At 35.2% G+C, this 17,882-nt stretch overlaps 1 protein-coding gene across 1 annotated transcript in view; it reads left to right on the forward strand.

The window, feature by feature from the left end:
- Window positions 1-17,882, forward strand: part of NCAPG2 (non-SMC condensin II complex subunit G2) — a 54,615-nt gene that overhangs the window by 16,778 nt on the left and 19,955 nt on the right. The window contains exons 7-15 of the mRNA XM_009278658.2: window positions 387-481; window positions 1,346-1,415; window positions 2,115-2,201; window positions 4,743-4,838; window positions 9,847-9,972; window positions 10,882-11,061; window positions 12,131-12,283; window positions 15,802-16,024; window positions 17,253-17,386. Coding sequence (XP_009276933.1) covers window positions 387-481; window positions 1,346-1,415; window positions 2,115-2,201; window positions 4,743-4,838; window positions 9,847-9,972; window positions 10,882-11,061; window positions 12,131-12,283; window positions 15,802-16,024; window positions 17,253-17,386 — 1,164 coding nt within the window. The remainder of the gene's footprint in view (window positions 1-386; window positions 482-1,345; window positions 1,416-2,114; window positions 2,202-4,742; window positions 4,839-9,846; window positions 9,973-10,881; window positions 11,062-12,130; window positions 12,284-15,801; window positions 16,025-17,252; window positions 17,387-17,882) is intronic.

Below are 17,882 nucleotides of genomic sequence, written 5' to 3' on the forward strand. Positions count from 1 at the left end.
TTCCCTCAGCCGCTCCTCATAAGACTTGTTCTCCAGACCCCTCACCAGCCTCGTTGCCCTTCTCTGGACACGCTCCAGCACCTCAACGTCCTTCGTGTAGTGAGGGGCCCAAAACCGAACACAGTATTCGAGGTGTGGCCTCACCAGTGCCGAGTACAGGGGCACAATCACTTCCCTATAAATAAAAGTAATGCTTGAATTCTGTTTAAAAATTAAGACTCTTACTTTTTTTTCCTGCAACAATCTCATCTATGTTTTTTAAAATTAAAGGTATAATTTCTTTTGATGTTTAAACTCTGTATTTACTGATTTTTGAGGTGGCTTTTAAATTGGGTATTTCTCAGGGTTTGACTTCCCTTTTTTTTCCTCTTTTCCTTTCCCAATAGGGAAGAAGATTCTTGAGCTTTTTGTTCAGCTGGAATGTAAACTTCATTAAAATGATACATGGAACTGTTAAAAACCAATTACAATTTTTTCCCAGGTATGCATCACAGTTAGAGTTCTTAATGATCGTTAAGAGCTTGGCTAAGTTCTTGTTTGTCTCACACTCTGAAATACCTAGTATATTGATAAAATATATCAGAATCCAGACACCTTCAAATCTGCTGAATATAGCTACTGTATTGTTTCAGCAACTTGATTTAATAGTTGCTCTGCACGTGCTTATGTCTACAATTATAGGTGTAATAAAATGCTTATTTAGCATTAGCTAAAGCGAATGACTTTCATATAAACTCTGCTGCATTACTTGCAGTGTTTGTGTGAGACTTTCAGGTCCATTTCTGCTTCTGTAACATATTTTTATTTTTTTCTATGAGCAACCTCTAATTTAATTTGGTAAGATTCTGTATAGAGACATTCTAATAAGAAGTGACTTGCAGGATCATAGCCTGAGAGCTTGACTGATGGATGAAAAACTTGGATTTTTTTTCCTTTGATTATTTAGTGAAATATTACAGAGGTAATTCTTGATATTAAAATCAGAGGCTTTCTAATGCTTTCAGTTAGAATAATGTATACCTGTACACCTTTATAAAGAATTTAAGGCATTCATTGTGAGACAAATGATAAAATATCTGTGCTAATGTTTTGACTTTCCCACTGTAAGAGATATTTCCTGTGTTTTTTAATAATGCTTGGGTTAATTAATTAACAATTAACTTTGTTTTTCTGTAATTATCAGTGTAGACTTTCAAGATATTTGCTTCTTCTAAAAATAATGTTGATGCACAGAATTAGGAATAATATTGGTACTTATCAAAAACTTCATGTTGTAACCTTTATGAATTGTACATAGATATGGTTAGGATGCTTGCTTGAAAGTGTTTCCCATATGTTAATACAGATCCCTGATGGAATACATTTCAGAAGTTTACTTCAGGGCCTGGAAGAAAGTGTCAGGAGAATTCTTAGAGGTAATACTATGCTTGAAATTTCATTTGGATAGTTTTGAATTTTAAGATGGAGAAGATACATGACTTTTCAACCTCAGAAAGGTTCCTAAGCAAGCCTTAAGGAATTATTTCCCTAAGGAAAGGGCCTCTTCAGCATTGTCAAGGAGTAAGAGCATGTCATGCTTTGAATGTTTGCCCACTGCAATCAGCTTGGTTGCATTTAAACACCTTTAATTCTGCTGCTGAAATATGGATTCATGCAACTATGCATATATGCAGTGGTTTTTGTAAACACACTAGCTATCTGAGTTATGGAAGCTGTTATTCAGTATGTGTAAGTCTATATATTTGATAGCTTAAATATTTATCTAGTTTTTGTGGATTTCCATGGAGATGATCAAAAGCATAATTATAGCATCACAACAATGCTACAGCCAAAATTCTGATACCAAATAGTTCTTATTTACCATGTGGAGGTGCTTTTGAATTCCAAACTTGGTTCTAAGAATTGGATTAATTGTATATTCTGAAAATCAGTTTAAGCAGACAGAGGCCCCTAGCATGGAAAAATCTGGGCCTAGCAGAAGCCAAGTAAGAAATAATATCAAAGACTATTTTCAGTTCTTTGTTTTAGAGAAAAATATAAGTTGCTGCACAGCCTACAGTACTTATTATTGTTTTATTGTGTGTTAACAGTAGCATGCATGTGTTTTACTGTAGATACTTGAACATAACTGCATTCAGGATTTCATGCATCATGGAATTCATCTTCCCAGAAGTTCTTCTGTTCATTCTAAAGTTAGAGAGGTAAGTTCCTGTAAAGCATGACATGGACTAGTAGCATCAAAATCAGATCAGTTACTATAAAGTAGAAAATTTCCGTTTTGTACTAAAATACTATACAAGGTCTGGCTGGAACAGAATTGCCGTTCTTCATAGCAGCCCATATGGTGCCGTGTTTTGGATTTGCTGACTAAAACAGTGTTGATAACACACCAATGTTCTGGCTGTTGCTGAGCAGTACTTGCATGGTGTCAAGGCTTTCTCTTCCCCACTCTGTTTCCCTAGCGGGTGGGCTGGGGATGAGCGAGAAGTCAGGAGAGGGTACGGCCAAGACAGCTGACCCAAACTGACTAAAGGGATATTACATGCCATATAACATCATGCTCAGCAATAAAAACTGAGGGAAAGTGGATTTTGGGGAGATAGCCATTGCTTGGAGACTGTCTGGGCATTGGTCTACTTGTGGGAGGTGGTGAGTGATAGCATTTGCATCACTTGTTTTGAGGTTTTTTGTCCTCTTTCCTTCACTTATTAAACTGTCTTTATTTCAACCCATGAGTTTTCTTGCTTTTCTCTTCCAATTCTCTTCCCTACCCCACTGGCAGGGGAGTGAGTGAGTGGCTGTGTGGTGCTTAGCTCGTGACTGGGGCCAACCCACCACAAATACTTATGTAAAAAAGAGCATATTCTGAGAAACAATATTTGAACAAATTTTAGGAGGAACCTGCTTATAGTGTTGCACCAGATTTGTCTTTGGTGCTCAGAAGCAGAAATATAAGGGGATCTTCCAGAGTGCCAGAAATAGTTTTTGCTGTCTGTTGTCTAAGTTTTTCTTTACCTAGAGAATTGACCTTTCCATAGCCAATCACAGGGACGAAAAGTCATAAGCCTCTTGAGGCAAATTTAGTAGATGGGTCTGCAATTAAACTTGTTTTTTCTTTTTGTTATATATGGAGGTTTTGTATATATGTTTATAGGGACAAGCCTTGATTCAGTTACGGATTGTAGTTGTCTGTGGCTTTTATTCATGAGCAAAACATCTGAAGCAGAATGAGAAGTGCACAAAACTTTTTAAGACGAGGCATTTGTATTTGATCTATGTCCCTTCACCTCCCATGCTTTCCCCCAAATATATAGATGCTGGAGTGTATAGTGTGTGCAATATATAGCTTGATATACCAGTATACAATCCTGTATTTTTTTGTTTGGTTGGTTTGGTTTTTTTGGATTTTGTTTTGTTTTTAATCAAATGTAAATAATTTCTCATATCTGTAGTGGACTCCCTTGTCCTCTGATTCCTGATTGATGGAGTAGGCTTTTGACAGGGCATCTCATGTTTTTCAGCCTCAGAAGCTTATGATCTTGAAAGAGGACAGTGATGTAAATAAATCTGTCTTTGAGTTGAGGGGAGTGGATCTCAGAATAAATTTGAATGATGCAGTTTTTTTCAGTATGCAAGAATTTGATTTAAAATGGTCCTTTAGAATCCAGAAGTTCCTGTAGCAATTAGGAGAGTAACCAACTACAGTCATTCACTTGAGCAAAGTTTGGGCTATTTTATTGAAAGAGTGAGGGGGGAGGGAAAAGCAACACATACAACTCTCCCTTCTGAATTCAAAGTTCTGATTATAAAACCTATGTCCATGTTCTAATGAAATCTGTTACAAAACAGTACAGATTTGCCATTAATCCTGGGTTAGATCCATCGTTCTTATGTAATAAGAAATAAGAGCTACATAGTCTCTTATAAATTATATCATGTCTTTACTTCAGTATATTTCAAAACTAGAGAAAAGGGATTCTTCCATGATAGCATTGTTTCTGTAGATGCTATTCACAGGCTTCCCTGTCTAGCTGTAGCTGTGAGTATCTGAAGTACTCAGGTATTGAGTTGAGGGTCAACTTCTTTTCAAACTGTCCAGTGTTTTGGGTGGAGGAATTACTTCCTATCAAGTTACATGATGTCCTTTCTCATATTCTGCTCTGGTCTTCTACTTTCCTTTTTTGTTTGCATAGTTCAGATACAAAAATAAAAGGGGCTTTAGGTAACAAAGCACAATTCTGAGTCAAAAGGAGTGCTGATACTTGCTTTTCATCAGTGTGTACAAAATGTATTATGTTTGTAGATTTGTATTTGGATAACTCCAGTTATCAAATAATGTTCCTTTGTTCTTAACGGAGAAATGGGTTATTTGTCTGTAGTTGATAATGACATGGTTTCAAAGTTTTTCTGCTAGTTACTTTAAAAATAGAGTTTTTTACTGTTACAAAATATGACTGGTTGCTGTGAAACTGACTCTTTAGCCATGGTTTTATTTCTCAGTTGTAGATCTTTATTTAAATTTACTGAATCTATAAAGTTATAAAATGTTATATTTATTACATCTATTTTTTTATGATTTTTGAGACTTTAAAATAAAATATAGGGTCAATTAATATGTCTATTAGTATGGAAAACTCTTTGGTCTTATATAAACGATGAAATGAGATAACTCCTGCACGCTTCTTGAATGTAGAAAGTACTGTTAAAAATGGTTTTGGGATTGGTTTGTTTGTTTTTCTCAGATGCTGAGTTATTTTCATAAACAAAGTAAAGTTCGTCAAGGAGTTGAAGAAATGCTCTATAGATTGTATCAACCTATCCTTTGGAGAGCACTGAAGGTAACAATAGAATATAGGACTATCTTTCTCCAACTACTAAATTGTGGATCCCTCCCACGTGTTCTGTTTTTCATAATTGCTTTTAAAATAAAATGGCTATGGAAAAAAAAATCAGTGTGTTTAGCATCTCAGCTGTAGCAGAGTAGCTTTGCAAGTTGTAATTAGGCATAGTTTGCACAACAATACTCTAATTTGTTAATATAATTTACTTCCATACTTCAGTTTTGTTTACAGGTACACAGAGTGCTTTCCAGGATTGCAGTAGACAGTGAGACTAACACTAATTTTGGTCTTCTCATCATCTTCTCAGTTTGGGAATTTTGTGTAATCTTGTATTCTGTTTTCCAAGTTCTTTATGGAATGATCAGTGCTTTATTGATCAAAGCCAGAAACGTTCAGAGGATGATTTAATCTCACCTTCTGATTAATTACCAGCCTTAGAATACAGCTCAATTAATTTATTAGAGTATTATTTTAGGAAACCTTTTATTCTAGTTTGATTGTATGCACAGACATTCATGCTATATATGTGCTTTTAATCAAGCATTCAGAATGAAATTTCTGACTTCTAGTACTTTTAACGTAAGTGTGTATGTCTTCCTGTGGATTGCACGCACAGACTAAAGGGTACCTACTGCAGTTTACCTACTCAGTTACACTCTACAATTAAGATGAGCCAAGCTTCCTTCTTTGTGAACAGCTTTTATTTTGTCTGAGGTTATGAAATTCCTTCAGTGAGAGCATACACATCCCATTTGTTACAGCCAAATTAAGTGCTGTTTAACATTTACTGGTTTCATTTACCGATTGGTCATACAGCATCTTCTCTAGCCATGAAAGAAGTATTTAAAAACTCTTAAAATTGAAAGTATTTAAAAACAACTTAAAAAGTTGTTTAAAATGGATTTTATGAGTTACAGGAAGGAGTTGAGAGCTGTTTGGTTTCAATAGAACCTTGTGGTAGAAGTGGGAAGGTGGACAGACTCATCGCTAGACCAGTATCTTGTTTGGTCTTACATTAAGGATTGGATCCCATCCCTTTATAATTAATATAAACAAGAATCCTTCTGGGTGAAACGTGTTCTCAGTGCAAGAGAGTAATAGCTACAAAGCATGGCTTTCTTTAATTTCTACATTTCTGTCTCTGAAAAGAATAGGGTTTTTAATTGATTTTTCATAGCATAGCAAAATTCCTGACTAGTGTCTCAGAAACAATTTCAGAGTGGTTAGCAAAACATGGTATTCCATTCTTAAGGGAGTTGCTATCTGTAAATGGAGGATAGTAATTCACTTTCCAAAGCCCAGGATTCAACTCAAATATAAGATCAGAGTACTTCGGAAGAACATTCTGTCAAACCTTACTAAATCTGCATAGATTTGTTTGGAGAAATGTAACAGAAAGGTTTGGCTTGAGGAAAAAAGGTTAATTACTGATTTGCAGCAAGACAAAAGGAGAAATCAGGAATTCCTGATTCCAGAAGTGGTTCAAATTTTTAACAGCTGCTATTTGTAATTTTCACATCACTAATGGTTCCATTGCTAGAACAAATCTGAATTTTAGGAAGTTTTTTGGGGTGTTTTTTAGTTGGTTGGGGGTTTTTGTTGATTTTGGGGGTTTTTTTTGGTTTTGTTTTTATCTTGACAGCTTCTACATATGTAGTTAAGCACTTCAAGCTTAGATGTTAACAGGCATATCAAATAGGTCATGGAGAATTTGTTTTAATACAGCAAAATAGTCCAACTGTTGTGAAAGTAGATTACAGAATAGTGAAGGGAGGATTGTAAAAAATTGAATGCAGCAATTATGTGAATCACGTAATGATTCAGTGCAAGGAAAGATTCTGAATTCCAAATGATACAGTACCATATTTGTGATTGGTGAAAGAAAATGTGTGACTGAACATCAAAATTTGGCAATTTATTTTTGGATAGGCCACTGTCTTGCTGTGTTACTTTTGTATAGTTAATTTTTATTTTGCATATAATACTGCTGAAGTATTTGGCATTTTTAAGATAACTGTTGCTGTGACTCAGAATCACCGGTAGTTTAAGATACAGAACTAAGAAGGGAAGCTTATAATTGTCCTTACTGGTATGGATTCTGCTCCAAAGTTTGAAATGTCAGTTTAATTTTAGATAACCAGTTTGATGCTCCTATTTTAGCCACCATACAAATTTAATATAGTGAAGAACAAATCTTGTTCTAGAATACTGGTTACAAAGCAGAAAGGGAACTCATAGAAGGACCTCTTTACCCCTCCTTCTTGCAGAAAGGGAAAATACTTCAGTTGTAAGAATACAAAGGATTCCAGAACCGTGCGTGTTGAAACTACTTGATTTCACCTCTAAAATCTTTAAACTGAGAATGCATATTTGTAATGCATAGTTCTCTGTTTCTTCTTTAATTGCTTGTTTTGCAAATACTTAGACCACACAAGCTTCCCTTGTGGCTTTTACCTACACATATTTTATAGGTCTTTATGCAACTTTAAGTTTTTGTCATATAAGCCCTTATGTAACTTCCTCATCTTTTTTCATGTCTTTATTATGAAAAGTAAGTCTCATGCAAACATAGCAGAGACAGTTGTGCAGTAATTGGTTATTAGTATAAGAAGCTATATAAATATGAAAATATGGATATTTATTGTGAGATAAGTAGTGATTAAGCTATTTCTTATCAAGCTCAAAAAGTCAAGAACCACTCCTCCAGGAATTCAAGCTGTTGAAGGAAGTCATTCCTTTAAAGTAGTGTGTTTGGGTTTGGGTTTTTTTTATCATCCCACACACTGGGGAAAAACAGTGTTTTAAATAATTGGAAGTGAATTCCAGGACCTGTAAGCCCAGATGAAACTTAAAAGAAAGCTCTGAAAATTAACTGAACAAAAAATTAAAATATTGTTTAAAAAGGTTCTGAAAGTTCCTCAGAACAGTACAGGCATAAAGGTAAAGAAACATTAGTCATTTAAATAACTGCAGGTTTCTCTGGCATGGAAAAGTCAGTGTGGAATAAAACAGGATATGAATCTGAAGTCCTAGGTTCTACCTCTGTGAAGACATTTACTCTGTTACGAGCTTGAATATACAAATACCTTTGGGATAAATTCCAATTAATCAAAGGCAGGAATTTAAACTGCAGGTACTCAGTTCAGAATTCAAGTGAGCTTAATGGAATTCAGTGTAATGCACTTAAAAAGTTTATGAAAATTAACTTTCTGGAATGGCCATGGTAGAGAAGGTTTAGGTTATTGCACAAAAACATACTTGAATTAATTTTCACATGAAATATTAGTGCAGAAGAGCTATTTCACCCTGAATTCACATATTAGCTTGTTATGCATTAATTCTTCAATATAGACAAGCTCAAAGTTAAAGGATTTTCTACAGCTTTGTAGGATTGAATTAATAATTATAATCTTTTCACTTTTAGACTGTTTGTATTATCCATGATAAATAAAGTAAAACACAAGTCCCTAACTGAAGAATGTATATATGGGCTTTATTTGCCTTCATAGTATTAAATTTGGAATTGCTATTAATTTTGTTGGCTTGAATTTGGAATTTTTTGGTTCTACCCAGAGATGCAACCCACCATATGAGGATCGGTCTGGAAGGGAAATAGAAAATAAATTGTAAATGAAGTAATTGTTGCTCATTTCTTTTGTGTTTTTCTGGGTTTTTTTGCCATTAGTTTATTTAGTTCTAAATATTACATGGTTATCCTTGTTTTTCCTGCCTTTGCTCTGAATGTCTCTTATGACAAAGGAAGAAGAAAATTGGATGATTAGAATAGTCAGGAGGTTCCCTGAACTATCTCTTATCTTGCTGTTAAAATTAAGCCTACTTCGCTTGTTTTATTAGACTGTATATTTGTAGTCTCATATATATACACACATTTGTTTGTTTTAACTTGGACTCAAAATCTGAACAAAATTCTTCCTTCCCTCTTCCTTCCAAGAGAAGTGAGCACAGGCTGTTATCATAGTACTGCTGTCTTTGATAAATAAAATGTAGTCTGATGGTTAGATTTCAGGTTTCTCCCTGAGATACCTTGAATTTCATCTTTTCTTCATTTCATTGCCTGCTCTCTTTTTCTATCCTTTTAAGAGTCCACAGAGCCAATTATTTTTCACTGACTGAGTGTCTAAATATACACTTTTTTCTTTTTTCTTTACATTTGGCGTTCTACAACCAGCGAAACATATAGTGTAACACACTGAAAACTATTACAAATGGTAAAATGTCTGAGGGTTATGAGGCTTGCCTTAGATTTTTTTGATGAGCTGCATGGAGCTCACAACATGGTCCTGTTACTTCTGTGCATAGATGCAGAACTGAATACGTTTATGTTGGACTAAGTTACTCTCCAGGCTTGCTGATACTTAGTTTCTAAATACTGTTTTCTTGAAGAAATAGGCATGGTAAAATGTCTGAGGGTTATGAGGCTTGCCTTAGATTTTTTGATGAGCTGCATTGGAGCTCACACATGGTCCTGTTACTTCTGTGCATAGATGCAGAACTGAATACGTTTATGTTGGACTAAGTTACTCTCCAGGCTTGCTGATACTTAGTTTCTAAATACTGTTTTCTTGAAGAAATAGGCATGAGCTTTTCAATTAAATCTGCTTGAATTCAAGATGCTTGTATTCTGAAGAGGAGCTTTAAGGTGACCAAGAGATATCCCAACTGCTTTTAATTTATTCAGCATTACAGAGAGCAGAAGGGCTCTGACTGTGACTCTTCAGGGTCATTGAAGTCAATATGCCTTGAAAGCTGATTGTACTAATAACTGAGGTTTTACTGAATGGGCAGAAATATAAGGTAAAAAAAAAATAAAAGTCATGTAACTGTAAGTTCTTCCATAGATTTAAAAATTCATCTCTTCCATCTACTTAATTAACAATACTAACTCGCTAGAAGTGTTTGGAGAGCAGTATTTGACAGGATATGCCTTTTGATATTGAAAGTCGGTATTTACTGAAAACAATTTTTTCTTCCTTCATTGTAACAGGCCAGAAACTCAGAAGTTCGATCAAATGCAGCATTTTTGTTCGTTGATGCTTTTCCTGTTCGTGATCCCAGTTTTAACACTGAAGAGATGGACAGCGAAATTCAGAAACAGTTTGAAGAACTTTTCGTAAGTTTTAATGAAACTAAAATGTTAAAAATGAAACTTTCATCAAAACTAACTCAAAAATAAGCTGCTGATGCAATTAAAATTTTTGAAATTTCAGGATAGTATTCATAGGGAAATACAGGCCTGTGATGCAGAAAATACAAAAATAAACTAATACTTTAAATTTCTGTAGTATGTTGACAACAAATTGCATGCACCTTTTTCAGCTCTGGAAAGGAAATATTTGGGATTGTTATTCATTAATTTGTGAATGAAAGATGCTTTTGAAAGACTAGATGCATGAGTAATGGATCTTGATCCTTACTTAACCTAGTATTGGTGAAGAGAGCTTCACATTTAATATGTAAGCATTCAATGGAAGTTTAGTACTGTATTACTAAATACTTCTGAAATGAAGTATAATGGAGATAAGAACCTAAAAAACTCTTTACCAGTCTAGATGGGTGAGAATGGGCATAGTATTTTCATTAAGAAAATGTTGGGGAAATCCTCAGTATGGTCTTTAAAAATGTAAACATCAGATAATTGAATGAATTTCAAAGTTTTTATATTGTTGCATAGGAACAGTGGACAGTGTAAACTCATGTAAATAGAGGTCTAAATACTCTTAATTAAGTCACAGAGGCAAGACTTCATGTGAGCTATTTTTTAAAAAACTATTTCAAAAGTCCAATTTTAAAAAATTGCCCAATATTCGTCTTAATTTTGCTTCTGATTTAAATTTCCTAGTTTGCTTCATAATAAAATGCATTGAGGGAATATTAATATTACATTTCTTTCATAGTGTGACTATTTGCATAATGATTAAAAGGTAATGGAATGCTATTTGTTTATGACAGGTTAATGTCAAACAGCAGTAGAGTCACAATAATGCATATACTCACATTATTATTCTTCTGTTTGTTTTAGAGTCTCTTAGAAGATCCTCATCCAGTTGTCCGCTCTACAGGGATACTCGGAGTTACTCAGATAACATCCAAATACTGGGAGATGATTCCTCCAACAATTCTTGCTGATCTTTTAAAAAAACTAACTGGAGAGCTGGCATGTGATATAACATCTGCTGATGTTCGATGCTCTGTTTTTAAAGTAAATCTTTTTTTCTAAATTTAAAATTATGATTGTCACTTTTATATTTTACTTGATGCACAGGTTTCTAGTATAGGCCACTTTAAGTCAAGGAAATTACTTGTTCCCCAAAATGACTTATACAGTAAAGTTCCTAATACACGCAAGTTTTGCACACGTTTTATAAAAGGCACACATTTGGAATGAACAAATGCCTTTTAAAATAGTGACTGTTTGGCTTTGTGACTCTCAACCACTTTGCATTTCTAGTCTTATATACATTGTTTGGACCTGATAATTTAGTTATTTTAGCTATTAGAAGTTATGCTTAGACTTGAAAATGTATGCAGGCAGGTTCCAGTATGTTTCTATGTCACTGGTTTTAACCCATCCCTAGACATGCACAATTATGTCATGATTTTGTGCCCTTTGTACGCTTTGTGTTTCTGAGGTTTGGATGAATATAATTACATACTGTTTCTCTGGGAATGCCAGCCTCCCATGCATTGTTCAGTATGTTAGGATTAGTTCATCTACATCTTTCTGGCATCTGGTAAATAACTAATAGCTTGGACAGAAAAATTAACTCCCTAAGCAGTATTTTCACTTAAAAATTTTGTGTGTGTGTCAATTCAGCCTTAGTTTGGAGCTATCTTCATGTTAATCCTCACTTGCTCCACTACAGCTGCAAGGGGGTCTATACTGGAGAAGCAGAAAGTGTGGATTTAAAAATGAGTTGGCAAAAAAAGAGGTATTTTTAATCTAAAATCAGCAGAGTTTAGGGAGCTGATATTGCTACCCCAAAAAGTACTTGACACTGTGCCCTCAGGTAGAAGGTAAGACTGTGGCCTCAGTGTGTAGATCTGAAGCTGCTTCACCTGAAATGAGTTCACTGTTCACTGGAAATTTGAAATAACCGTAGCAATTTGTACTAAAGAATATTACAGGAAAAATATGCACATACAGTGTCTGTCCCTACTTAATTTAACCTTAGAAGTGTCATGGTCCGGTTCAACAATTTTTAGCTACATCTTTTTGCAAATCTACTCTTTAAATTATTTTTTTTTAGCATAATCTTTTTTTCTTGCAGTGCCTACCGATAATTTTGGACAACAAACTAAGTCATCCATTACTGGAACAGCTCCTGCCAGCAGTCAAACACAGTCTTCATGACAATTCAGAGAAAGTACGAGTGGCTTTTGTTGATATGCTGCTGAAAGTTAAGGCTACTAAGGCTGCTAAGGTAGGATAAGTAACACTTGATAAGTAGTAAGAAGGAGGTAAAATCAAGGCATTTATTTAAAAAAAAAAAGTACCTTTTGAGACTACTGCAGTATACCTAAAAGGAAAAAAATTCATGCTTAATGTAGTAATACTCTTAATTTCAGTTTTTCCCCTCTTCATATGTTTAAGCATATATCCAGACTTGTGGATTCTGTCGCTGTTAATCAAGTCTGTCCATTTTAAAGGTTTTGATCCAAATGTAGGTAGCAGTATAGAAGTACTTCTTTCCAGTGATTTTGTGAATTCTACTGAAATCATGGTGTCCATGAAAAATCTTTTAAAATAAATAAATAAAGAAATTGTAACTAGTCCTGGTGAGCTTTCAGCCTTCCATAGCTGCTGTTTGCAGAAAAATTAACTACATGAGGTAGTACTGTGTCTGGATACTACTATGGCAGAGATTTTATAGACATGCTGGAAAGTTAGCTTTTTAGCTGAGTCAAGTACACTCTTCTCCTTTTCCTCTCCCCCATGTTTTTGACTAGTTCGGGATGATAGTAGGTCCAGTGGTATCTCTGTGCTTGCCTCCTTTTTTCAGCGGCTGCTGGCGTCACAAACGCTCAGCAGACCTTTTTCTCAGCATGTTTCTGTCTTCCCTGCCCTCTCGTGGGCATGCCAGGGCAGAGCAGTCGGTACCACCACACTTCCAGCTGGCTAGCTCAAGTCAGGACTCTCTCACCTTCTAAATGCTTAATGTCTTTACCAAATTGCTTTTTTACTTTTATTTACCTATTTTTATAATTTCTATTTGTCTTTTGTGGCTATATCCTTCAGGATTTTGGTATCTTTTTATAGTGATTTTGAACGAGCTTTGTGTTCTGCTGTGGACTCTTATTTAGGGTGATACCGTCCAGCCTTGGGCATTATAGCATCTTTGAGCACTTTCTTCACTCTCTGCTGTTTTCTTTTAATCATGTTTTGTCTCTTGCTAAGCCTAATTATTAGGATATGCTTATCTTGTGCTAGGCACATACACTATCTGAAGTCAGAGGTATGTATCTCTGTTGTTCAGGAGAGAATTAAATAAATACTTGGTTTGTCAGATTTTTAAGGCTTCAGCGCTCAAGGAACATATCTATCCCTAACACGAGAATTACCTACTTGCCAAATGTGTGCATTCCAGCTTTGATGACAGGACCTCAAAGACATACATGGAGATTAGACCACCTCAGTGCCTTCCAAATTCCCCAAAATATGCTCAGAAGACAAGATAAATGGGAGGCAGTTTTGGAATTGAGAGCTTTTGGCTTCTTGCACACAGGTTCAGGATGAGGATTACAATAATGCAACAGCAGGTTTGGTACTTCCATTATACATACGTCAAAGCATTGATTAGGCAAGTCCACAGAAGATGTGAAATGGAGACAAACACTGCAAGTACAAGGTCATTCAGACTGTCAGCACAAAAAGTTTCCAGCAGGGTACTAGTAATGTTTGCAGATCTCCCGAGATTAACAATGTGCAGCTGTACCTTTACTTAGACAATTGATTCTGGTTGTTAAGATTATTGGAGATAACTGGAGGAGGCAATTCAGAGTTATAAATAAGTGGTAGTACTCTAAAAGATGCTTTTTTTCCTGAAGTTTCTGCTTCAGCAGGTTCTAAAGCCAGGCTTTACCAGGTCAAACTGAGGTAGAACGGCAGACATATCCCTGTGACACTGGACCTCAAACTGATGATGCCTATGTGTTAGGAGATGTATCACCTGGTTCACAGAGTCAGCAGAAACAACAGATCATGGAAGTGTTGTTCTGAAAGTGTTGGACTCTGAAATCTTAATCATGATTTCTGTCGTATTCTTGTGTTATTATTTATGATGATGCCTGTGTTAGGAGATGTATCACCTGGTTCACAGAGTCAGCAGAAACAACAGATCATGGAAGTGTTGTTCTGAAAGTGTTGGACTCTGAAACCTTAATCATGATTTCTGTCGTATTCTTGTGTTATTATTTATTATTCTAAAAATACTCAACAAGCATGTTCCCCTAATAATCTGGTTACGTGTCATTTTTATAATCTTCTTATGTATTTTTTAACATTCATTTCTACATCACTGTAACCTCACAAGCACTTGGCACTTCTTCTTGTGCTGAGTTTTAACTCTTCATAAGATATGATATACAAGTATGATTTAAAGGACGGGCACCTACGGTCATGATTTGATCCGTTAATATCAGTTATCTGTATAGTAAAATACAACCAAGCTTTTTTTAACTTGTATTCAATATCAACAATGCTTTAAATCTATTTTTTAATGTTGTTACTTTGTGTACAGTCTTTTAAAAACAAAGTATTCCTGCTGCTGTTAAATGTATAAAAAATTCTTGTTTGAAAGTTACTTGTCATTCAGTATGAAAGTTCAAGCAAACAATCTTTTTTTCTTTCCTGAATTATTCTGAATTTGCTGCCATTAAAGACAGAGAAAAAGATAATTCTCAACTTCAGGGATTTTTTTTAGGTATTAATTTGTTCTTTAGGCATGTTGGATATCTTCCATCCACTCTGTGCTTTATTTTTATGTAGTAAAAGATTCATATCTCCTAAAGGAAGGATCAGGTTTACATAAAAGAAAAAAAAAATTCCTGGTAAGTGTTAGATGTTTTGTCAGTAACTTCCTATTTATTTAAAAACTGTAATACGTATCTCTGGTAAGTCCTGGGATTACTTTAATGCTTACTCCAAGGACCTTCTTTTTATGGTAATTCTAGTAGAGATGCCCATAGTTTGAAATCACAGGGGAATTAGCTGCTGCAAATATTTCTAGTCAAGAATAAAATAATATTTTCCAATGCCAAGAAACCCTATTTTTTGGGGAGGTTTGTTGGGTTTTTTTAATCTGAAAGTGCACAGCATAATTAATGCAAGATCTTTTCACAAAAATTACAAACGTGCGTAGTATTACTGCTGGCATAACAAGCTGTTTATTCTTTCATAGCTTTCGAATACTGTGTTACAGGGAAGGTAGAGCTCTGCTAACGATGGGATGCCCTTATGGTTTGGGATGATTTTGGAAAGGACCTTGTTCTATACAGGTTTTTAGGGCGTGTACCATACTTGTAGGTAGTTTGGTCCTACTTTGTCCTATGATGAGAATATGAAACCTGGCACATAATGACAAATCATTATATTTTGTGGTGATATCCTTGTAGAGTAAAGAATTCTTCCATATACCTATGGAATTGTATTAGCATTGCAGGTATATTGAGCTGGAATTGCTTGAACCAGAATTTTACCGGTCGATCAGACATACCGGGAGATTTAGAGGTGTGTCAGAACAGTAAAGTAGCATTGTTGCAGCAATATGTGACCTCAAGTAAATGCTGGTATTTTGGTAAAAATTGAAAATGCTCATGCTTTTCTGGTAAATGCTATTTATATTTGTTGAGAGTTTTGATGTGGACAACATTTAATAAAGGTGATTGGTTTTTCCTCTTTATTTTTTTAACTCCTTTAATATCTTTTTCTCGCTTTAAAAAGTTCTGGAAAATCTGTCCCATGGAGCATCTTCTGACTCGTCTGGAAGTTGATTCACGGCCTGTGTCACGACGCATAGTGAATCTCTTATTCAACTCTTTCTTTCCTATTAACCAACCTGAGGAGGTGTGGTGTGAGCGCTGTGTTACACTAATCCAGATGAATTCAGCAGCGGCTAGAAAGTTCTATCAATATGCTTATGAATATACTGCCCCCACCAATATAGGTAAAGTACAAAATCTTATGAGTCTTTGGAAATACTAGTATCACACCATGTAATTGCTTTTTAAATTTTTTCTCTAACAGTGGTACGTTGTTGCTAGATCCTTTGTTTATAGTATAATACTAGTTTGTAGTTTCTGAAATTCTTGACACCAGCAATGAACCCTGGTGACAACAGTCATAAGCTTTTTCAACAATGAAGAGACCAAAGCTTTTCGTTTCTGCTCTTACATGCCGTACTATACTCTCTAGCTGGTGTTATCTGGTCTCTCTTCTCGCCTTTCTTGTCATATGTACCTTAAAACTATCTAAGTTGATACTTATTTATCATGCAGAAATAATGAAATAAAATACCGTGGTGTCTCAGGTGATTTGAGATCTTTATGTGGAAGATTCTATAGAAGGTGAAAAATATTTGTGTCTGATAATCTGATTATCTGGTATTTGTAGATCAGTAGTATTTTCAAGTTGCTCAGAGAAAATCTAAAAAGCCCTCCTTCGTATTAAAAGCTTCAGAAACTTTCAGTGAAAAGGGTGTGTACTGCACAGAGTATAGCTGCTTTTTATAAAAGTGCTATTGAACCAAGTAAAATCAGGAAAATTTTATTTCAGAGGAGTTCTGATACTATAAAAACAAAGTAGTCAGCATGGAGTGACTTGGGTAAAATACCCAAGCTGTTGCCCCTTGACTGATTACCTTGGTAACGTAGTTTTGGGATAACACGTGCCAGTGTATTTCAGCTAGTCATACTTTTACCAGAGTGGACATAACCCTTTCACTTTTGTCTAGAGATGAGCTCCTCATTAAGGAGTGCAATGGTTAGGCTACTACATCTTTCATAAATAATTGGAATTGACATTGGAGGGGATGTATTACTGAACATAGGTCATTAAATTAATAGCTATGCAAGATGAATGTAGGAGCTGTGGGAGCTTCCTCTGATCCTGATTTGATAAGGTGGTGGTTGTTTGGTTTTTTTGAATAAACTTTTTTAACAATAAAATTATAGAACCTGGTGATAATGTGGCCATTTCTTCTTCATACTTGAGGATATAAAACATTTTCACATTTCTTCCATTTCCAGGAAATTTTATCTTTTCTTCCTAGTTATTTCTGGTTCTGTTGCCTGCTTTTCAGACTGGTTTCCCAGCATTACACCTAGAAGCATTTACTAGCAACATTCTTAACAAGTAGTAAATGTCTAATTTATTCTTATTATATTTAAATGTAGCTAAATTGATGCTTACTATTCGGCGCTGCTTGAATGCCTGCATCCGGAAAGCAATGAAAGAGACTCTTCATGATAGCAATGCTGATGATGCTGATGCTGATGATGCTGATGAAAGTGAAAAGGAGAATACAAGTGTAAGAAAGTCCACTTTATGATAAGTTCTGGTAACTTTTTTTCTGTGGTGCTTAATTTGAGACACAGGCAGTTAATGATATGACAGAAATTAAAGGAAAGCACTTGGGCATCTGTGGAATTAGAAGGGGAGAACTGCCATATTGGTGTTTTCATGCCCTGCAATAGCAGAAATTTGGTGAAGTAGCTAGAATAAGATAGAAGAAATATGAAGCATATTTTAAATGAATACTTGCCTAATTCCAGTACTAATTATAACTTGGTTTGGTTCTGTGTTGTGGTTTAACCTCAGTCGGCAACTGAGCATCACACAGCTGCTCACTCACTCTCCCCTCCCCAGTGGGATGGGGGAGAGAGTCAGAAGAGTAAAAGTGAGAAAACTCGTGGGTTGAGATAAAAACAGTTTAATAATTGAAATAAAATACTACTAATAATAGTAATAATAATAATAGAAGAATATACAAAGCAAGTGATGCACAGTACAATTGCTCACCACCC

This window comes from Aptenodytes forsteri, unplaced genomic scaffold (assembly GCF_000699145.1).
Source record: "Aptenodytes forsteri isolate BGI_AS27 unplaced genomic scaffold, ASM69914v1 Scaffold257, whole genome shotgun sequence".
NCBI lineage: Eukaryota > Metazoa > Chordata > Aves > Sphenisciformes > Spheniscidae > Aptenodytes > Aptenodytes forsteri.